This window comes from Onthophagus taurus, chromosome 1 (assembly GCF_036711975.1).
Source record: "Onthophagus taurus isolate NC chromosome 1, IU_Otau_3.0, whole genome shotgun sequence".
In the NCBI taxonomy this organism is placed as follows: Eukaryota; Metazoa; Arthropoda; class Insecta; order Coleoptera; family Scarabaeidae; genus Onthophagus; species Onthophagus taurus.
Window position 1 is genome coordinate 42,482,127 of NC_091966.1, and position 24,724 is coordinate 42,506,850.

Sequence of the window (24,724 nt, forward strand, 5' to 3'; positions counted from 1 at the left end):
ATTCTGGCAATTTCAACATTGAGCAAATTTATTCGTACGAATACTTATGCTACAATCAAACCTGCGAAATAGGCAGAAAGATAGGGTTAACTTGGGCAGCCTTTGGAAGACTTAGCTACATCTTGAGACCAGATATTCTCATATGCTTTAAAAGATAAGTCTACAATCAGTGCGGTACTAATATTCGCAGCTGATATATTAACTGTAACAAAAAAAGAAGCATCGAAAGAATTGTGCTGGGCATATTTTTCGATCGAGAGATGGAGTTTTAGACACAGAAGTGAATAATAAGTCTCAATTGGAACTATGCAGGCCACCTAGTCAGAACTTGTAATGGCAAAATAACCGAATGGAGATTGTGCAGAATACAGGAAAATGGAAACCTTTACGGGAAGTTTATGTCCAGCAGTGACATTTTTGTTAACATTTTGTTTATTTAGAAATTTTTTTATTTATTTTAGTTCAGACGATAACTAAGAGATGTATATTTTAAGAATATCATTTAATTATTAGCTTTAGATAACCAGATCGGCTGTAATCGCGGTTAGCGTGAAATGAAATAAAAATACTTCTTATAGATAACTTTAAGTAATTTTGCATAAAAAGTTTAATGAAGGAGAGTATAGCGTTTTTATCATTGCTACTCATTTAAGTGAATATGTAGGTTATTGCCGTTTTTCCGGTGAAGAAATAATATTATAAAAAGTACAGCTACAGAAGAATTAACATGACATACACAACTTCACGACTCAGTACCTATTTGGGGCAACTAGAATATTAATTAAGGACGCGCCCGGTGCATCGCTTTGATTCGTTTTCTCGATTTCTACTCAACAATTTAGAGGATTGCGAGAATCTTTCATCTCATTTTATCATCTTTTCTCGGTAATCTAATTGCGAAGATATTTCAACGCCGGAACTTATATGTAACTAATTAATTGAAGTAACGAGGTTTAAACTTTTAAAAAGATAAGATTTATGTATTATAATATTACAACATATTATTTTGCTTTCACGTAAAAAAGTTTTTTTGTTGCAACCAAGTATTGTAATAAGGAAATGAATGGCAGGATAAAATTGTGGACTTGTGTTTTAATGCGTTTATAAATTGATAAACTCGTTCCGTTCCAGAGAATTTATTTCCTGTAGTCAACGTTTCAAATAATCTACACAGAGTAATCTAATTTCTTGTTATTAGACTAAAATCACGTATTTACATTTTTTTTCACTCCATTCCATAAATGTGTTGAACGTGCGTTTTTATTTCATCTTTCCAATACTTTTAGGTGATAAAACGGCAAGTTCGGTGACTAATCGTGCTAGACAATCATCTTTCTGAAACTAATCGATATAATTTATTTCGTGCAAGTTGCATGCGTGAGTTTAATCGGCCAGTTTTCTTTTTACTTGCCTCTTTACCATACGTTACAAACGTGTTCGTTCCGTGCCGCAGCGACGTTGTTAAAGTTTGTCTACCGGGTAATAAAGAAGCTCCAGATAAAACGCGATAGTGTCAAGTTTGAGGAAACACTCGTTTTTCTTCATGCAGAAGTGTTTTTGGTTTTACCATTATTTTTGTAAAGTAAGATATCTAGTTTCTAAAATATTTTATTTTATATTATTATGAGTAAGTAAGAAATGGTTCATTTATGAGCTTTAAAACTAACGATTTTGGCTTAATAGCGCAAAGCTCTAAACTCGAGGATGCAACTGAAAATTTGCAAATGGCTGTAAACACCCTAGCCAAATGGTTTACGTCTTGGAATATAGCAAGTGCATTGGAACGACTCGGACGAACCTGTCAAATATCTTGGCATATTCCTTGATACAAGATTAACTTGGAAATACCATATACTCCAAAAAGTTGATCAAGGTTACGGAAAGTTGAAACAACTGTATCCCTTGATAAACAGAAGAAGAAGGCTTAAATGCGAAAAGACTATGTCACCTATGCCTGCGTTGTCTGGGGAAACTCGGCTAAATCAAATCTTAATAAGGTTCATCTGGTATATCTCTAATGATCAAATACACAACGAATCAAAAATTGACTGTATCGTAGTCTTTATATGTATCTACAATGACTTCCAGATTTCACGAATGCATACAATACACAGAAATACTATAGCCATATGAGCTCAGCAAAAGGAACATCCACTGCGAGAAAAAGCCATGTATAGTAATGTTAATTTACTGGTCTGGTAATAAAATTACTTAAAAAAAGTGCTATTTATTGGCAAAATCCAGATTCATATTTGGACAAATGAATAGTGTTGAAACCAGTTTCGGCCCTTGGCCATCTTCAGAGACTCTACAAATAGATTAACATCTCTCATCTTATCCATTTTACAAACAGGTTTCTTAATATTTCTTTTTGTTTTGTTAAAAAATTCACATATCAAAGTCGAAATCAGATTATTAGTAACTAATTTACAAAATTAAAGTTTAAAAAGTTGTAAAAAGAGCGTTGTTTTTTAATAAAAGAAATATTAATGTGGCTTAAAAATGGACGATTTTTTTTTAAACAATGTGAGATGACCAAAAACCACGTTAAAAATAAAAAGAAAGTGCGGAAAAGTGACTAACACTAGATTAACTTGAATTATAAAACTTCTATTATGTGATAACTAACTTCAGGTTTAAAATGTCAACCTCAATTTTGACATATTTGTAATCTTCATTAAAAATCCTTTAAAATGAGTACAAACACGACATATTTATCTTCAATATTAATGAAGTTATGGTCAACTTCCGGTTAAGAATGTCAACGTCAATTTTGACATATTTGTAATCGTTGTGAAAAATCCTTTAAAATGAGTCCAAACATGATACGTTTAATTGTTTAAATAAATTGTTTTAATTTGTCACAAAAATATAATAAAAAAAAAAACAAAAAATTAAGGTTGGTATTAATATTTAAAAATTAAATTGCTAACTTCGGGTTTAACGTTCTTTTATTCTAACTTTTTTGTTTTTTGAGATAAGTGCGTCATCTTTGAACTCATTTTAAAGGGTTTTTAATGAAGATGACAAGTATGTCAAAATTGACGTTGACGTTTCAAACCGGAAGTGATTGTATCTCTATTAATATCAAAGTTAAATATGTCGAGTTTGGACTCATTTTAAAGGATTTTTTATGAAGTTGACAAATATGTCAAAATTAAAAGTTGAAAGTTCGAACTTTTTGGTTTTTTGAGATAAATGCGTCAAGTTTGGACTCACTTTAAAGATTACTTTATGAAGATTACGAATATAATAATAAAATTAAAGTAGACATTGACAACTGAAAGTTTTTTTCACTACTAAACCCGAATGTTTCTAGTTTTAGTTCAATAAAAATATACAACATAGTAATATCTTATGCTAACTAGCGCTAACTACCGCCGTCGTTTGTAAAATGGATAAGATGAGAGATGTTAATCTATTTGTAGAGTCTCTGAAGATGACCAAGGGCCGAAACTAGTTAGACTTAAATTCTATATAAAATAGAAGAGTAAGGGCCGGTTGTACAATATACCGATAAATCTACCTAATAACTATCCGACCGATAAACTTATCGCGAGGATAAAGATATTTGCTGTTGTACAAACTGTTTTTGTCAGTACAAAACTCGGTAACTTGTCGGTTTCTTCGCTATCGGCGAAATAAGAGTCAGTTGGTAGCACATTTTCTACATACCTAGTAATTTGTGCCGTAGGTTGGTAATGCTAGCGTCTTTCTTGGAAATTTGAACTATAATTTTGACAATAATGACAATTATTGTTTAAAAAAACACGACACACAACTGACATAACGTACGTATAGGTGTTATAGGTTAACATATGCAGCAACCATACAAAGTTTTTATATAAAAACCTTGGTAATCCACCATATTTGGTGGATAACTGTTTTATCGGCACCGCTGAGTACCCGAAAAGTTATCCTGCCGATAATCTCAACGACAAAAATATCCGTACATTGTAATAAAGTATAAACTAACTTATCGACCAGATAACGCTGTCGGGAAGTTTATCGGTATATTGTACAACCGGCCTTTAAACTTTTAATTTTATACTAACATCTAGAAAACGACAGTGGTCCGAAATTGTAGGTTCATCTATTTTTTCTATTGTAGAATTTCTTGGTGTATCTAAGTCAGTTCTAATATTCTAATACATCATGTAAGAACACCATGAAGTTGTCCACTTGTCTATTATATGATAACTAACTTCAGGTTTAAAATGTCAACCTCAATTTTGTCATATTTGTAATCTTCATTAAAAATCCTTTAAAATGAGTACAAACACGATATATTTATCTTCAATATTAATGAAGTTATGGTCCACTTCCGGTTAAGAATGTAAACGTCAATTTTGACATATTTGTAATCGTCGTGAAAAATCCTTTAAAATGAGTCCAAACATGATACGTTTAATTCCAATATTACTCGAGATATAAGCCACTTTCGGTTTGAAATGTCAATGTCATTTTGACATATTCTTAATTTTTATAAAATGTCTTAATATTTGTCATAAAACCAAAAATTTAATAAAAAAAATCAAAAATTAAGGTTGGTATTAATATTTAAAAATTAAATTGCTACCTTCATTGTTGCTAACTTCGGGTTTAACGTTTTTTATTCTAACTTTTTTGTTTTTTGAGATAAGTGCGTCCTGTTTGGACTCATTTTAAGGTTTTTTAAATAAAATACATCATAAATATAAAAACACCATGAAGTAGTCCACTTGTCTATTATATGATAACTAACTTCAGGTTTAAAATGTCAACTTCAATTTTGACATATTTGTAATCCTCATTAAACATCCTTTAAAATAGGTACAAACACGACATATTTATCTTCAATATTAATGATGTTATGGTCAACTTCCGGTTAAGAATGTCAACGTCAATTTTGACATATTTGTAATCGACGTGAAAAATCCTTTAAAATGAGTCCAAACATGATACGTTTAATTCCAATATTACTGAAGATATAAGCAACTTCCGGTTTGAAATGTCAATGTCATTTTGACATATTCTTAATTTTTATAAAATGTCTTAATATTTGTTACAAAAACAAAAATATAATTAAAAAAAATTAAAAATTTAGGTTGGTATTAATATTTAAAAATTAAATTGTTATCTTCATTGTTGCTAACTTCGGGTTTAATGTTTTTTATTCAAACTTTTTTGTTTTTTGAGATAAGTACGTCATCTTTGGACTCATTTTAAAGGTTTTTTAATGAAGATGACAAATATGTCAAAATTGACGTTGACGTTTCAAACCGGAAGTGATTGTATCTCCATTAATATCAAAGTTAAATATGTCGAGTTTGGACTCATTTTAAAGGATTTTTTATAAAGTTGACAAATATGTCAAAATTAAAAGTTGAAAGTTCGAACTTTTTGGTTTTTTGAGATAAATGCGTCAAGTTTGGACTCACTTTAAAGGTTATTTTATGAAGATTACGAATATAATAGTAAAATTTACCCGAAAAGTTGTCCTCGCGATAATCTCACCGACAAAAATATCCGTACATTGTTATACAGTAGAAATTAACTTATCGAACAGATAACGCTGTCGGGAAGTTTATCGGTATATTGTACAACCGGCCTTTAAACTTTTAATTTTATACTAACATCTAGAAAACGACACCGGTCCGAAATTGTAGGTTTATCTATTTTCTCTATTGTAGAATTTCTTGGTGTATCTAAGTGTCGTATCTAACGATAAGTCGGTTCTAATATTCTAATACGTCATGTAAGAACACCATGAAGTAGTCCACTTGTCTATTATATGATAACTAACTTCAGGTTTAAAATGTCAACCTCAATTTTGACATATTTGTAATCGTCGTGAAAAATCCTTTAAAATGAGTACAAACACGACATATTTATCTTCAATATTAATGAAGTTATGGTCAACTTCCGGTTAAGAATGTAAACGTCAATTTTGGCATATTTATACGTTTAATTCCAATATTACTCGAGATATAAGCAACTTCCGGTTTGAAATGTCAATGTCATTTTGACATATTCTTAATTTTTATAAAATGACTTAATAGTTGTTACAAAAACAAAAATATAATAAAAAAAAATAAAAAATTAAGGTTGGTATTAATATTTAAAAATTAAATTGCTATCTTCATTGTTGCTAACTTCGGATTTAACGTTTTTTATTCTAACTTTTTTTTTTTTTGAGATAAGTGTGTCATCTTTGGACTCATTTTAAAGGTTTTTTAATGAAGATGACAAATATGTCAAAATTGACGTTGACGTTTCAAACCGGAAGTGATTCTATTTCCATTAATATTAAAGTTAAGTATGTCGAGTTTGGACTCATTTTAAAGGATTTTTTATGAAGTTGATAAATATGTCAAAATTAAATGTTGAAAGTTCGTTACTTTTTGGTTTTTTGAGATAAATGCGTCAAATTTGTACACACTTTGAACAACAGAGCATATAAATATGCAACATAGTGATATCTTATGCTAACTAGCGCTACCTACCGCTGTCGTTTGTAAAATGAATGAGATGAGAGATTTAATCTATTTGTAGAGTCTCTGAAGATGGCCAAGGGTCGAAACTAGTTAGACTTAAATTCTATATAAAATAAAAGACATAAACTTTTAATTTTATACTAACATCTAGAAAACGACACTGATCAAGTCGTTTTTCCGCATTTAGTATCAAGATATCTTTAAATACAACGAAGATATCGGCATGTAGTAGGTGGAAAAGCAATCTTTTTAGTTGATGTAATTCTTACTAATACATAATGAGTTAATAATCTCCGTTAGAATACTTTTGTAGGTTAACTGGTATAAAAAGTACCGTATGTCCACCACGAAAGAACTTATTAAAACGTTTCCTAGCCTCGCAGCTGTTGCTAGATTATTTATGAACGTGTTCATCAAAAATTTATTACGCTTATTTTGTGATTATTTAACGAAACATTTTTTTTAGAGTCTTGAGGAAAATTAGATAAGCAATGTTGACATATTGATAGATATTTATGATCGAAACTTAATCATTCACGCGTAACTTTTTATAGTGTGTTTTAAACTTCCTTCAACAGGGTAAGAAAAATTTTGATAATCCAAACATCATTTTGTTGAAGTTCCATAACTCCCTAATATCTATTTTAAGAATATTCGTTGTTGAATATTCACGGTGCAGACTGGTACACAAATAAATTGACGTGAACGCCGTCTCTCTTTCGTCGATTGGGCCGTTAATGCGGGGCGAAAATAGTTTCCGCAATGACTATAAATACATTACTCAGTTAGATCTATGGGCAAGGCTACGAACGGCGGAACAAAAAAAAATCTCCAATGTTTTCGTACGAAATTAAACGGTCTAAACCACACCTTCCATTCATCTATTCTAAAGGGGGTTGTTTGTTTTGGTCGAAATTAGAAAGATGTAGAAACGACGGCGATCATACGATCTTTCTTTATACTGTTTAAACGAGTTTTTCACGTGACAATACGCGCATATATTTATAGCTTTTGGCAACGGTTCCTTTTTTTTATTAAGTTGAGTTTACATTTGTGAAAGATTTTTGGAAGTGGGTAATTAATTTGATTTATTAGTTTTATTTGGATTTTTGGCAACAAAACTTGTTGAGAATTAAAGTTTTTTTAACAAAATGACTACTACAATTTGCTAACCAGTTTTAGGCGTTGGCTTAATTATTCAACTCCACTTGATAAAGCTCGCGGCCAAGACGTCACAGAATTATGACCAATTCCTTCTTTTTCGTCTTTTCTTTTATACCTTACTTGGAACTTTTTTCTAATCAGTGTTAATGTTGTGTTAATGCAATGTTAATGTTGTCCAACCACTTCGTTCTTGGTCTCCCCTTCCTCTCTTTACCTCCATCATCCTCTATGAGCCTCTTATCATCCATAGGGATCACGTGCCCGTACCACTGCAACTGTTCGTTCTGTATAGTTTTTACTAAAGAATCTTTGCTCCAGAGGTGAAATATCTTGGTGTTATCTCGGACAAAGGACTAACTTGGACATCACACATTAGTTGCAATACTAAAAAAACAACGATTGTACTGACCCAGTGCCGAAGGGCTATTGGGAATACTTGGGGAGTAAATCCGAAAGTTACAATGTGGATCTACACTTCTATGATAAAGCACATGGTAGCTCCCGGAGCTATAGTTTGGTGTTCAGCATTAAAACATGCATATAAAGCTAAATTGCTGCATCAATTGCAACAACTGTTCTGCCTGCTAATCACAGGCGCTATGAGATCTACACCTACGATTCCGATGGAGACTATACTGAACGTGCTGCCCCTTGATATTTTTATCAGGGATCTTCGATTGCGATCAGTAAATGATAAGCAGGTTGCTAAAATGGGAATAGTTCGAAGCAAGCTCGGAGTGATGCTGTTCGTAAACAACCCCTCCTTAAAGCTCGCACAGACTACTGCAAACTTGACAAGTATGCATGATCAATATTTTTGTACAAGTATGCTTTAGCGTTTGTAGGATAATTTTGCTTGTGCAATCCGCTTGATGATGGATTGAAAAATTAGAGTTGAATATTTTAGGTCTTCATAACTCCTTCCATCGCGTGAAATCGCAATGTTGCTGTTAATCTTTCGTGGGAAGTTATGGCTTCTCTCATGATCGTATCCTTTCTTTTAATTAAAGGTGCTGCGAGTGACAGAAGGTTCATATAAGTTTCTTCGTTCATTCTGAGATAATTATGCCGGTCACGTGGATATATCTTCAATTCACTCTGTAAATTAATATGGGAGTAGGTTTTTCTTTTCAATAACCACTTTGATCGTGAATTCTTTGTCAAGTTTGCAGTTACGTGTGTAGCCACCTTTACACTTACTTTCTTAGGCAAGCCACACTTTGGCATTGAAACGAAACCTCAGAGCAACTCAGCTCGGGTAAAACGCTGACCATCTACACTGATGGATCAAAGAAGGCTGGAGGTTCCGGAGTGAACATTTTCTTGCACGATCTCCAGCTGCACCTTTCCACTTCGTTAGCATCGTATTGCACAAGTGTTCAAGCAAAAATAACTGCTATAAACATAGCTCCAAAAACTCCAAAAAAGTCGGCAGAAACATTGTAATCTGCACTGATAGCGGATAGGCTATGCTGGCTTGGTAGGCATCAAACTACATCATCGTTGATGAAGTCCTGTCGGCAATCACTCGAGGAGGCAAACGTATACAACAACGTCACGATAAAGTGGCGAAAAGGACTCATCGATATTAAAGGACATGATGATGCGGGCAGGCTGGCGAAACGGGCGGCTGAACCGTTTGTACCACTAGCTGTTAATACAGCATCAAAGCTGATAAACTCCATCTGCTAAGAAAACTCTGCTCTACCCTGACCAGAAAAGATCTATTCAGTTTCTAGGAACATCAAAAAGTGACTTGAGGCTTCTCACCCACTTCCTGACCAGACACTGCAGGTCATGTAAGCACATCTTTTACATGAAGCTGGCGAATACACCCCTCTGTACGAGACGGTAAGTCATATTGTTTGCGACTGTCCCAACCTTGCGTACTTAAGAGAATCCATTTTTGGAGTACCGCGGCTCTAAATTTCGGATATAAGGCACATACCTTTCTGTTCTATATTAACGTTCATGAAAAGATTGGGCTGGTTTTCTGATACTTGAATGAACTGAAGTAATTGTGGGGACGTACAAAGAGCCCGCTGGGGCCTAAGTGCTGTGAAGAAACTCACCCCTACGTGAAACTACATACATACTACTAACGGATCTAATCTCGAGTTCCTCTCTTGTAGTTGTATTTCAGACTCCATCTCTTCTGATTTTGCCTATTATTTGCGTTAGGTACCTACTTTGCTTTTGGGCTTATCCTGCATTGGCCAGGTTTACGGCCTATATATTAATGTTAAGACATATAGTGCTTTGTACAAGTACAGTCATGTTCACGGGAAATGCACACTCAAGGTCAAGCGCTGTTGTGAGATCCGACATGCCGCTGGCTAAACGGGCTGAGCCGAGCGCACACGAAGCTCGTAGCTCGTGGGCATTAGAAAGCCCGTTTAGCCAGCCGAGCCAGCGGCATGTCGGATCTCACAACAGCGCTTGACCTTGAGTGTGCATTTCCCGTGAACATGACTGTACATCTTTGTTTCTTATTCTGTCCACACCTAATGTTGTTTATGTCGGTTATGTAGGTTTATGTTTCTGCCTGTAACGGTTTATGGTAGTCTTATGTATCTCCTTGTTTTTAAACCAGTTATTTCCGATTATCGAAATCAATCATGCTGTTGCCACTTTTACTTGTAATCTTGTCGCTTTTTAGTCTTGTCTCATGTTTATTGCAAATTTGTATAGAACGACACCTTCTTTGTGGTTTCTGCATCCTCTGTTGGTGCGTAGATTTGCATGAGTGTTACCTTCTCGTTTAGCACCATTTCTAATGTAATTATTCTTAGGTTGCTTATTAGAAAGCCTTCCCCTTCTTTTGCTCTTGTTCTCAGTGGCACACCTGAGTATATCCTTTATGCTTGTTTTACTCGCTTTCCATACATCCGTCCATGTCTGAGGCTAGTGACAGCTAATTAGCCGAGGCGTTTGATTGTTTGACACCTATTTTGTATTGTTATGGTATTAATTGAAACACCTCAGGCTTGACTGAGTGACATTGTGCAATTTAGTATTCTCAACCGAGGTTGCTTACGACCGAGGCTACGTTGTTTGACATTAGTCCTATGTTTAGAGCTTGTAATACCGGGATCCCGAAAACCGAGATCTCGGACAATTTTTGTCCGGTATTAAAAACCGGTATTGATGGCAAAATATCGGTATTATTTTTATTTAGCGCCCTCAATGGCCGGGGGCGGCCGATGTCTTCGAAAATGGCCGTGCTAGTTTGAAGTTGTGCTGGAAAATGACGTAGAGGATTCGTGTTTGTTATCTATTTTCTGTCCATTCTAAGTTTACATTTTCAAGTGACATTTTTTGAGGTTTCATTAAAAAAATGCTAGCCGGAAACGACCGATTGAAAACGGCCGTGTTTGTTTAAAGCTGTGCTGGAAAATGATGTTGACCAAACAGAAATTTGTTATCTATCTTATGTCCGTACTAACCTCATTTTTTCAAGTGACATTTTTTGATCGGTGTGAATACCATCTACAAGAAATATCATTTTACACTCTGACAGAATGTTGGAGATAACGAAGACTCAACCTTTGATGACGACAACTTAATGTTGGTGTTCAATAAATTATATACAACTATTTTTGGACTTTTTACTCCATAATGGTGTTTCAGGTCAGTTTGATTCGTGCAATGTCCCACCAAGTATAACAATAGTATGATAAGTCTGACAAACTACCAAGAGCCATTATGTTAAAGTTTCTTTCTTGAATCTGCACCTTTCCAGAAAATTCCAAATTAGGAATTCGAGAGAATTCCACAGAGTTTCAGATGATGAAGTGTAATTTCATTTTTTGACGCGGCAGTGAAGTTGATCCTTTGGACCAAGTGAAAGACAACAAAACAATAATGGTATCCAGATCTTTAAGTTTATTGGTACTTTGTACAGATTCCTTATATCTTTCCATTTTTTGATTATCTTCTCAGATTCTGTATCTTATGCTTTGTACCCAATCTAAAAATATAGTAGAAATTAACCTGTTGTTAGTAGAGATGACGGCAAAGAGGGAAAAAATTCTTACAATTAGATATAAACTGACCGGCAAAAAAAACCGGCCACTATAAATTTGCCACAACTTCAAAGCTGGCTTTCTCGCGAACCGCGCATTCGATTTTGATGATTCTTTTTTTGATGGATAGGTTGATTCTTCTATAATAATCCTGCGATAGAAATTTTCGTTCAGATTTTAATTTTAGCATATACGGGGTGAGAAAAATGAGTAAGACTTTTATTCTCGAAATTTGTAACACCCTGCGGGGTGCAGTTGCTACAGCAGAGGGTATTACCTGGAATCAAACAGTAGCCCAATCTTTTCTGAGCATTTTCTTTTTTTATTCACTCTATTATCTCTGTTACTAACGAAGATGCAGTATTTTAAAGCGATCGCCTGTGAAAACAAGATGAGTGACAATAGTAGCTCATGACCGTTTTACTGTTCTAAGCAATCGTAGAATGACAGCTGTAGAGGCCGCTATGATGTCAGTGAGAGAACCATTCGCTGAAAACTTGCTAGAACTGGTCTGGCTGCAAGAAGGCTGCCAAAGGGCCGAGGCTGCTTCCTAGATATCGACGTGCACGTCTTCAATCTGCGCGCTTACATGTGAATTGGGAGATCGAGCAATGGAAGAATGAGTACTGCAATGGAGGTCTTTTTTACGGATGAGTAGTGGTTTTGTCTACTATCACCCGATAGTCAGAAACGAATATGAAGACGTTGAAATGAAAGATTTATGGACTACACAATTATGAATCAATTGTCCGGTAGGACAGGATGACGACAAATGCGTCTCTGAAGTTAGTCCCAAAGATGTTCGATAGTGTTAAGGTCCGTTCAATACCCATCTCATCAAGATATTCGCTAACCACACGTGCTACGTGCGGTCGCGCATTGTCATGCATTACCGTGAATCCGTCACCAATAAAATGGGAATAGGGCACGACAGCTTCTTGCAGAATATCTTCGATATAACGGTGGGCATTTAGCGTGCCATTTTCAACAAAGATGACCGCTGTATACGCTTCCGTCGAAATACCCGCCGATCAAGGTCTATAGAACATAAGGTTACCCAATACCGATTCTCCTCCTCTGAGAGGCAAGGTGGGTCAGTGACGTAGCTGGTTCTATGAACAACACAGCACGATGCGAGGTTTAAATATTTTATATAGACTGTACCACAGTATAGGCACGTGTATAGGCTATCTTTTATTCTGACTGTATCGAACCAGTGACGTCAATTTGCGGGGTAATAATCGATACTACAGAGGCATAGGGAATGAGGTAACCTTATGTTCTATAAACCTTGCCCGCCGATACCATGACCGAACCTCCATGGAAAGGTACTCTTTCCGAAATTGTGCAGGTCGCAAACCTTTCATTACGACGTCTCCACACTCGTTCTCGATCATCAGGTGACCGGAGACAAAATCGGGACTCATCAGTGAAGAGCACCTTACCACAGTATAAAGTAAAGCAGTAGTCTCACTTCGTGTCGGCACGTTTGACGTCGTGTCCGTAGATTTTTTACTGCGCATCCGCTGCGCGCATCATTGAAATAAATGTTGCAACAAACTTTTATGTCGATGATAAAGATCACGTACTCATAAGGTAGCAAATGTAGTATGAATGCGCGCAGCGTGTGCGCTGTAGCAAATCTGATTACGCCATATAAGGCAAGTGAGACTACTGATTTACTTTATACTGTGACCTTACCCCTTTGTTCCATTTCCCAATTCGTATGTAGGTGTCCAAATTGAAGACGTGCTCGCCGATATCTCTGGAGCAGCCGCTGTCTTTCGGCAGCTCTTCTTGCAGTTAGATCACTTTCAGCAAGTTTTCGACGAATGGTTCTTTCACTTACGTCAACCCCACGCACCATTTGAAGGCGATGCCGACTTTCTACAGCAGTCGTTCTACGATTCCTCAGAGTGTTTAGCACAATAAATCGATCATCAACTGCTGTTGTCACTCGTCTTCTACCGGAACCTTGCCGCCTAGTAAAATTTCCTGTTTCGACATATCGGTTCCAGGCATTCTGAACTGTTGTTCGGGGTATACCCAACGTATGGGCAACGTACCGCTGACTTTTGCCATCTTCAATTAAACTAATAATACCCGCAACATCAGTTATTGACAACTGTCAATTTACTATTCGAAACAACTGACATACGCTACCTAGCGCGCCACCTTATTTTGTATGCTTATTTGTCATGTTTTCACAGGCGTTCGCTTTAAAACACTGCATCTTCGTTAGTAACAGAGATAATAGAGTGAAAAAAAAAAACAAAATGTTCAGAAAAGATTGGGCTACCGTTTGATTCCAGTTAACACCCTCTGATGTAGCATCTGCACCCCACAGGGTATTACAAATTTCGAGAAAAAATGCTTTTCTCATTCTTGCACCCCGTATATGCTCAAATTAATATCCGAATAAAAATTTCTATCGCAGGATTATTACAGCAGAATCAACCTTTCGATCAAAAAAGGAATCATCAAAATCGAATGAGTGGTTCGCGAGAAACCCACCTTTGAAATTGTGGCAAAATTTAAGTGGCCGGTTTTTTTTGCCGGTCAGTTTATTTAGTGATTGTAATTTAGTGAGTAAACTTGTTTATAGTAATACCGGTATCCCGGTTTTAAAAATTTTGAATACGTTGATGTGGTATTAATTGAATGGCCGCAAGCGACCTCGGCTTGATTTGGTGACATCGTGTATTGCAATCTTGTGCTGATACGGTATTAACTGAATCTCCTTGGCTGTAAACGACCTTGGGTTAACTGGATAATATCGTGCATTTTAGTTTTTTTAGCCGATGTTGTTTGCGACCCACGCGTTTCGGTTTCAACACCCTTTGTGTTAATAAAGAATTAACAATAACGCCTCGGCCGTAAACGACCTCGGTTTGATTGAATGATATCGCACATTTCATTTGGTTTAAGCGAGGTCATTTGCGGCCGATGATTTGCATTATCTGATATCAGTCTCGGTCGCAAGTGACCTTGACATAATTGGATGCTATGTCTGAGGCTAGTGTTTGTTCTCTGAAACATTAAATTCGCCTTGTGGGTGATTAGACGAAGATGGGTTAGAGTTAGCATTTATGCAGGTGAGGTTGGCATTTGAATATCTGGATGTCGGCGACCACTCCTTCCCTCCCTTAAAAGATCTCAATTACTATTTTTAACGATTTTTAATAAATACTTTTATTATACAAATTAGTACTCCTAATTTGTATACAACTTGTAATCCTTTCATTTGCCAACATTTACAAAGTCTGAGCCAGCGAATTTTTGAAGCGCCGTATGTATACTCAATTCGAAACGCAAAAAGGTCCTTTCGAATTAAGACCGCAACAACATCACTACCGAAACAGCTTAAAGATGCGGGACATTTTACACTTCATCCGCCAGTTCGCCGGTTGTTGCGACAATTCGACTGTAAGTTGTGTAATAAAATTGTTTGTTTGATAGTCCTCGAACTATCGAATGTTTTGTAAACAATAAGTTCGTTAAACGGTCATTGATAGTTTTGTATTTCGCAATTATCTTTCGGTTGAATAATTTTGTTGTTCTTTTTTGCAGGCATCAAATAGCAGCCATGAGTTGAAGATGCTACGTTACTCAGGAATTCCAAAAGATACATCTGGAGATAGTTTGGCCACTGTAAGAATATCGGAGGTAAAAAAATCGTTTATAACTTTATTTTTTTTATATAATTTCTTTTTGCAGGATAAAGAAATCTCCATCTCTCCTTGTAACCCCTTAGATATTGACTCAACCGATTTATGTACAACAGTGACCAATGGCTGTCTTAAACCCCCAACGAACGGAACGCGAAAAATCTCCACTCACAGCGTTTCGGGTGGCCCAGGACCCCCTTATTCATATTATTCATACTCGTAAGAAATTTATTCATTACTTTAAAAATTAAAACATATTAATTTTTTAAATTTAGGAATGTACCTGTTCATATCAAAACTCAAAGCTTGCCAAATCAATTCTCAAAAAACTACAGTTGCGCCGTATACGACCCAATGCAAATCTCACCAGAAGACTTCGCTAATCAGCTGACCCTTTTAGATCTTCCGATTTTCTTGGCGATTCAACCGGATGAATTAACTAGTTGCGGATGGAACAAAAAGAACAAAATGACGATAGCTCCGAACGTGGTGGCGTTCACGAGACGGTTTAATCACGTCAGTTTTTGGGCCGTACAAGAAATACTTTCCCGCAGCACCCCGAAACAACGAGCGGACGTTCTCGGGCACTTTATAAAGATCGCCAAACGATTATACGATCTCAATAATTTGCACTCGTTATTCGCAATAATCTCAGCCTTACATAGTGCCTCGGTGTACAGGCTCTCGAAGACGTGGAGTTGCCTCACGAAAAAGGAAAAACAATCGTTTGATAAACTCTCGGACGTCTTCTCCGATTCGGAGAATTGGTCGAATCTTCGAAGTCACATTGAAAGTTTGAAATTACCATGTATTCCGTACTTAGGTTTATATCTGACCGATTTAGTTTACATCGATATGGCGCATCCTCATTCGGGGGGGCTCGAATCTCAACAACGCAGTCTTAAAATGAATAATATACTCCGTATTATATCTAATTACCAACTTTCCGATTATTCGCATGTTTCTTGTGTACCGCATGTTAAAGACTACCTCAATTCGATTCGATATATTGAAGAACTTCAAAAATTTGTGGAGGATGACCAATATAAGTAAGTAAATGATAAATATTAATATGAAATGTACAACGAAAATAATTCAAATTATTTTAAATTAATGATTCAAAAAATTAACACTAATTAATTAATTATTCACAAAAAACTAGTTTTTTATAGGAGTACACAGCGCTTCCTAGCGAAAATATCAAAAAATTACACTAAAAGAAGTTGTTCCTCTTTTAATTATAAACAAATATTACTTGAAACATTTTTTGATTAAAAGCAGAAAAGTACTTTTATTACAGCACAGAGCGACTATCGGAGGTATCAAAAAATGTTCCTTTTTGATTCTAATCAACTATTATTTGAAAAACTTTTCACTAAAACTAATAATTAATTATGCGCGGATTAATTATTATCGAAAAACTGGTTTTTTATAAGAGTACACAGCGCTTCCTAGCGGAGATATCAAAAAAATTCACTAAGAGAAGTTGTTCCTCTTTTAATTATAAACAAATATTACTTGAAACATTTTTTGATTAAAAGTAAAAAGGTATTTTTATAACAGCACAGAGCGACACCTAGCGAAGGTATCAAAAAATGTTATTAACACAAATGATTCCTTTTTCGATTCTAATCAACTATTATTTGAAACATTTTTCGCTAAAACTAATAATTAATTATGCGCGGATTAATTATTAACGAAAAACTAGTTTTTTATAAGAGTAGACAGCGCTTCCTAGCGGAGATATCACAAAATTTCACTAAAAGAAGTTGTTCCTCTTTTAATTATAAACAAATATTACTTGAAACATTTTTTGATTAAAAGTAAAAAGGTATTTTTATAACAGCACAGAGCGACACCTAGCGAAGGTATCAAAAAATTTTATTAACAAAAATGATTCCTTTTTCGATTTTAATCAACTATTGTTTGAAACATTTTTCGCTAAAACTAATAATTAATTATGCGAGGATTAATTATTATCGAAAAACTAGTTTTTTATAAGAGTAGACAGCGCTTCCTAGCGGAGATATCACAAAATTTCACTAAAAGAAGTTGTTCCTCTTTTAATTATAAACAAATATTACTTGAAACATTTTTTGATTAAAAGTAAAAAGGTATTTCTATAACAGCACAGAGCGACACCTACCGAAGGTATCAAAAAATTTTATTAACATAAATGATTCCTTTTTCGATTCTAATCAACTATTATTTGAAACATTTTTCGCTAAAACTAATAATTAATTATGCGCGGATTAATTATTATCGAAAAACCAGTTTTTTATAAGAGTAGACAGCGCTTCCTAGCGGAGATATCACAAAATTTCACTAAAAGAAGTTGTTCCTCTTTTAATTATAAACAAATATTACTTGAAACATTTTTTGATTAAAAACAAAACAGGATTTTTATAACAGCACAGTGCGACACTTAGCGAAGGTATCAAAAAATGTTATTAACAAAAATTATTCCTTTTTCGATTCTAATCAACTATTATTTGAAAAATTTTTCGCTAAAACGAATAATTAATTATGTGCGGATTAATTATTAACGAAAAACTGGTTTTTTATAAGAGTACACAGCGCTTCCTAGCAGAGATATCAAAAATTTTTACTAAAAGAAGTTGTTCGTCTTTTAATTATAAATAAATATTACTTGAAACATTTTTTGATTAAAAGCAAAAAAGGATTTTTATAACGGCACAGTGCGACACCTAGCGAAGGTATCAAAAAATGTTATTAACAAAAATTATTCCTTTTTCGATTCTAATCAACTATTATTTGAAACATTTTTCGCTAAAACTAATAATTAATTATGTGCGGATTAATTATTAACGAAAAACTGGTTTTTTATAAGAGTACACAGCGCTTCCTAGCAGAGATATCAAAAAAATTTATTAAAAGAAGTTGTTCCTCTTTTAATTATTAACAAATATTACTTCAAGCATTTTTTGATTAAAAGTAAAAAGGTATTTTTATAACAGCACAGAGCGACACCTAGCGAAGGTATCAAAAAATGTTATTAACAAAAATGATTCTTTTTTCGATTCTAATCAACTATTATTTGAAAAACTTTTCTCTAAAACTAATAATTGATTATGCGCGGATTAATTATTAACGAAAAACTGGTTTTTTATAAGAGTACACAGCGCTTCTTAGTAGAGATATCAAAAAAATTTATTAAAAGAAGTTGTTCCTCTTTTAATTATTAACAAATATTACTTCAAGCATTTTTTGATTAAAAGTAAAAAGGTATTTTTATAACACCACAGAGCGAAGGTATCAAAAAATTTTATTAACAAAAATGATTCCTTTTTCAATTCTAATCAACTATTATTTGAAACATTTTTCGCTAAAACTAATAATTAATTATGCACGGATTAGTTATTAACGAAAAACTGGTTTTTTATAAGAGTACACAGCGCTTCCTAGCAGAGATATCAAAAAATTTTACTAAAAGAAGTTGTTCGTCTTTTAATTATAAATAAATATTACTTGAAACATTTTTTGATTAAAAGTAAAAAGGTATTTTTATAACAGCACAGAGCGACACCTACCGAAGGTATCAAAAAATTTTATTAACAAAAATGATTCCTTTTTCGATTCTAATCAACTATTATATCAAACATTTTTCGCTAAAACTAATTATTAATTATGCGCGGATTAATTATTAACGAAAAACTGGTTTTTTATAAGAGTACACAGCGCTTCCTAGCGGAGATATCAAAAAAAATCACTAAGAGAAGTTGTTCCTCTTTTAATTATAAACAAATATTACTTGAAACATTTTTTGGTTAAAAGTAAAAAGATATTTCTATAACAGCACAGAGCGGCACCTAACGAAGGTATCAAAAAATTTTGTTAACAAAAATGATTCCTTTTTCGATTCTAATCAACTATTATTTGAAACATTTTTCGCTAAAACTAATAATTAATTATGCGCGAATTAATTATTAACGCAAAACTGGTTTTTTATAAGAGTACACAGCGCTTCCTAGCAGAGATATCAAAAAATTTCACTAAAAGAAGTTGTTCCTCTTTTAATTATTAACAAATATTACTTCAAGCATTTTTTGATTAAAAGCAAAAAAGGATTTTTATAACAGCACAGTGCGACACCTAGCGAAGGTATCAAAAAATTTTATTAACAAAAATGATTCCTTTTTCGATCCTAATCAACTATTATTTGAAACATTTTTCGCTAAAACTAATAATTAATTATGCGCGGATTAATTATTAACGAAAAACTGGTTTTTTATAAGAGTACACAGCGTTTCCTAGCGGAGATATCAAAAAATTTTACTAAAAGAAGTTGTTCCTCTTTTAATTATAAACAAATATTACTTGAAACATTTTTTGATTAAAAGTAAAAAGGTATTTTTATAACAGCACAGAGCGACACTTAGCGAAGGTATCAAAAAATTTTATTAACAAAAATGATTCCTTTTTCGATTCTAATCAACTATCATTTGAAAAACTTTTCTCTAAAATTAATAATAAATTAATAATTTCTCCAATTATGCGCGGATTACTTATTTCCAAAGAACTAGTTTTTTTTTATAAGAGTACACCATCTAGCGGAGATATAGAGAAATGTTATTAAGAAAAATTATTCCTTTTTTGATTCTAATCAACTATTATTTGAAAAATTTTTTGATTGTGTATTTACTGAATTGGCTGTAAACGAACTGTATGATTCGTGCATTTTAGTTTTTTGACACCCACTTTGTGGTAATAAAGAATTAACCTCGGTTTGATTGAATGATGTAGATTTCACTTGGTTTAAGCGATGACCTCGCTTGCGGCCGAGTCTCTGCATTATTTGACATTAGTTAAGTGTTAATACGATATTAATTGTATCGCCTCGGTCGCAAGTGACCTTGACATAATTGTTTAGCAGTTTACTTAGCCAAGATCACCTGCAGGCGTTACGCTACAATGTGATGACCAGTTTCAGATTGATATGATATTAATTATTAATTAATTAAGTTTATTGCTACCATATCAGCAATACATTCCCCAAACAATTACATTTTAACAATACTACAATTACATATATCACATTACAATACAATACATTTTATTTCCTATCCTACCCCTCCCCATCTCCTCTCCGCATCTCCCTACGCTGCCTTGTCGCCACCACCTCCCTCATCCATTCTCTTCCTTCTGCCCCCTCCCCCAGCACCTGCTTCCAGCCGATCACCTCCTCTCTTAGCTCGTCTCACTCCCTCAGTAGGTGCTCCAACGACTCCCACTCCCCCCCACATAGCCTACAACCCCTCTCATCATCTCTCATCCAATACCTATTCGCTCTCTCCTCATTGCCGCATCTGAATCTTGCCACCATCCTCTTCCCCTCCTCATCCCCCTCCACCGACAGGTACTTCGGCAATCCCTCCGTTATTATTTCCTCGTACTTAGGGTTGTACCTGCTCTCCCTTATCTGCCCCCTTCTTTCTTGCCTCTGTACATCTCTATCCCTGCTCTCCAGCTCTTTCCACATCTCAATCCCTTCCCTCCTTCTATCATCTACCGCTTTCACTGAGTACCCCACCCTTCTGAAATATTCCTCCCTCCCTCGTTGCCCGTAACCCCCTTTCCCTGCCTTAATCTCTTTCCAGCACTCCCCCAAAATTTTACATTGAGACCTCCCTTCAACCCTCTCCTCAAAACGTACCGCCCTTTTACCCGCCTCCACTCTTAACTTATCAACCTTCACTGACTCTCTCTGACTATGTACTCCGGCGTCTCTTTTGCCAACCCCAAAACCCATCTCCAATACCTAGCCTGTACGCCTTCCAACAGCCCTTGCGCTTTCCACCCCCAAAGCTCCGCCCCGTACATCATAACACTTCTAATCAAGCACTCGAATATCATCTTTCTTTTTCCCATATCCCTTCCAAATAATCTCTCTCCCCACCCCCAGACCTGCCCCATCACCTTATTCGCCTTCTTTGCCATTGCCCTCACATGCGCGCCTTCCTTGTTGTCCTCTCTAAAGCTGTACCCCAAATATGTGTACTCCCTCACCTCCTCTATCTCCTTCCCTTCCCACCTCCAGTCTTCGCTCTTCCTTCTACCCCCTTTACAGAACTTCATAACCTTTGTCTTTCCTACATTCACCTCCAGAGCCTTCCCCCTAAAATAACTCTCCAAACTCCGCATCATCGCCTTCATCTCCTTCGCCTCTCTCGCCACTACCACCAAATCGTCCGCGTAAGCCAGTGAATGCACCTTCCTCCTCCCTACAACCACACCTCCCATCTGCCCTCACCCTGTTTATTGTCCCACTAGTAATCCCTCTCCTCCTCATCTCCTCCCATAACTTCCCTCTATTCACCTTATCAAACGCTGCCTTTAGATCTATGAATAGGGCGTAAAGCTTCCCTCCCTTCCCTTCCAGTTCTTTATCCACCAAGTGCTTCAATATGTACACGTTATCTATCGCGCCCCTTCCCTTTCTAAATCCTGCCTGTCCGTCCGGTAAGATCCCTTTCTCTTCCATCTCTTCCTCCAACCTCTGCAGCAGCACCTTCGCATATATCTTGTACGCCGAGTCCATTAAGCTAATTCCCCTATAACTTTCCACTACTCCCTTCACTCCCTTCTTGTACAAGGGGCTTATTATCGCCGTCCTCCATCCAATCGGAAACCCTTCCCCTTCCCAAACTTTGTTCAGCGCTTCCAACAACTTTCCCCTCACTTCTCCCGTTGCCTCCAGCCATGCCTCATTCTGGACACCGTCCCCCCCTGGAGCCTTCCCCCTCTTTAGTCCCCCCAACGCCGCCTCCATTTGTTCCCCGGCCATCTCCTCTCCTCTCCGTCCCCCTGTATCTACCTCCTCTCTCAGAAACTACAAAAGATACGAAAAAAGTAGGCGCCATGTCCCGATCTCTTTTTTCAAGACTAATCCAATCCTGCAAATATGTAAATCAAATTTTCATGATTTCAAAGAATGCTCATATTTCGTTTATATTTGAAATTAGAGTAATGGGATTGATACGTTCTTAAGTCACTTTTTGAGTAGAATATACTGCCGTTGAAAAATTTTAAACAGACTTGATGATTTTTGAGATACAACAAAAAGTTGTATTTTTTTAAATACAAATTGTAGTTGATTATGATGTTAATGAAAAGAGCATACTTTTAGCATTCCAATGATGTATCGCACTTATGGTGTATAAAAAATGTAAGCGCTTATGTTCAAAATTTTGATTATGGAATTCAGTAACTATGAAAAGTATGATATGTTGGACTGAAAGAAAATCTAATCAATTATGGATGTTTAAAAAAGTCAAGACCACAGAAGTATAACATTCAAGGTGCTGAAAATGCCGCAATTAATGTAATTGGAGCGGTCATTGCAGATGCATGCATCTCCAGTCGACAAATTGAAACGGAAAGAATAACAGGAACAGTCAACGATTGGTAGAAAGGGATTCTTAAATACGTCTACAATTTTGTATGTGGTTCGAACAACAATATTTACAAGACCCATCGTTCCCAAGAAAAAATATTTGGACTGATGAATGTTATATATCTAACAATTGTATCTTTGAACGACATAATAACCATTACTGGTTCGATGTAAATCCTCATCAAAATATTGATATTCAGAGTCAGGGACGATTTGGCTTCAGCCAAATTGATGATGGAAAATCATATGGACCAAATCCTATTAATGGAGGAAACCAACATTATTTCCAACAAGATGGAGCTCCTCCTCACAACACTAGAGCTGTTTCGGTGCTTTTAAGTATAAATTTTGGTTATAAGGTGATTACCACAAATGGAAATTCACCAGATTTGACTCCGTTAGACTTTTTTCTCTGGAGCCACATCAAAACGAACTATGAGTCTTAAGAATATATTAACCGCTTGTCTTTAATTTCAAAAATAAACGAAATATGAGCATTTTTTTAAATCGCGAAAATTTTACTTTTTGGCTATAATTTAAAAACAAAAGAAAATAGAGGTTTGGTCTTTGCTGGATTGGATTAGTCTTGGAAAAGGAGACTTATTTCTATTCACCTATTTTTTTCGTATCTCTTATAGTTTCTGAGATAATCTACAATAACACCCAAATTTGCCCACCCTGTACAATTCAGTTTACTTAACCAAGGCCACTTGGAGTCGTGACGCTACATTATAGTGATCAGTTTCAGGTTGATATGATATTAATTATTGAACCTCGGATAAAATACATTTTTTTACAAAGATCTATAAAATAAATAAAAAATAAAAGTAATATTTTTCTTTTAACATTTTAGATTATCTTTGAAACTAGAACCTCCATCACCAATACCAAGTTCATCAAGTTGTAGTTCTAAAGAGTCAGTGATCGCGGACGGAACGGCAATCGCATCACTAAATTTATCACCAGCAAAAATCTCAAGCGGCTCTCTAAGACTTACCACAGCGTCAACAGGAAACAAATTTACTCCCGGACATCGAAAATGTCGTAGCTTAGGCACAAAGTAAGCACTCATTTTTTATTTATTCCTAAGTAAATAGGTAATTTATTTATTCTTGTGTATTATTCACATAACGATTCATACCATCCATTTTTTCATTTAACTTTTTAACACGACGTTTAAATGAGGTTATTCGTAGATTTCGTAGCGCGAGTCTTCCCCGCAATTTTCACAAACAGGGGTGCCCCGTTCTGGGGCGTAACTCTGTTGTTGCCACGTTGGGGTAAGTGCTTGCCAGATGATTCTGCGCTTGCTTGCAAAATCCGATCCACTCAGAAAGAGTGTAATAATGGTTGTAATGGTAGGTCTCTTTTTAGAAAAGGGAAATTAAGAGGTCGTGAATTTATTGGTAAAATGCACAGCTTTGTAGATATTTTTTTATTTTTTATAGGTTAATTTTAATTTTATTAAACAATTAGATGTACATTATTTTGCACTTTTTTTATGTTATCAGGTTGCATTAAAGAAAGGTTTTTGTAGATTTTATTTTTTATAAATAGTTAAAAAATGATTTTGATTGTGTAGATATTTTAAGTTGTGTTTTATAAGTTTGATTTTAAATAGGATGATCTTCAATCAAAGTAAAATCCTCAATTCATACGTTATCATCTCCATCTTAAGCAATAATAATCAATATTTAAATTTCATCAATTTAATTTAATTGGGTTTTGATAGCATTTTCAGTAAAACGCATCACATAGTCTTCGATCCAAAAGATTTACCGAAAACTTTACACCTCCTTGATGATTCCGAGTTGGAAGATGCCAATACAAGCACGTCACATAGCGAATTACCATCACCCATAACCGATATACCTCTCCAAGCCTCTCGAAATACATCTGAAGACTCCACTTTACTCACAAAGTAAGTTATAATAATTAAATAAAATAAAGTATATTTATTTACTTTATTTTATTGTG

General features: G+C 35.1%; 1 protein-coding gene across 4 annotated transcripts in view; it reads left to right on the top strand.

The window, feature by feature from the left end:
* LOC111420125 (ras-specific guanine nucleotide-releasing factor RalGPS2-like) overlaps window positions 1-24,724 on the top strand; it is a 33,674-nt gene that overhangs the window by 8,387 nt on the left and 563 nt on the right. Inside the window, exons 1-7 of one of the 4 annotated variants that reach the window (XM_023053038.2) lie at window positions 14,983-15,091; window positions 15,236-15,331; window positions 15,383-15,552; window positions 15,609-16,382; window positions 23,601-23,807; window positions 23,944-24,027; window positions 24,480-24,668. In XM_023053038.2, the coding sequence (XP_022908806.2) occupies window positions 15,035-15,091; window positions 15,236-15,331; window positions 15,383-15,552; window positions 15,609-16,382; window positions 23,601-23,807; window positions 23,944-24,027; window positions 24,480-24,668 (1,577 nt within the window). In that variant the 5' untranslated portion in view covers window positions 14,983-15,034. Of the gene's footprint in view, window positions 1-14,982; window positions 15,092-15,235; window positions 15,332-15,382; window positions 15,553-15,608; window positions 16,383-23,600; window positions 23,808-23,943; window positions 24,028-24,479; window positions 24,669-24,724 lie in introns of those variants that run through there. The other 3 variants (XM_071201385.1, XM_023053040.2, XM_023053039.2) reach the window with 3 other exon arrangements.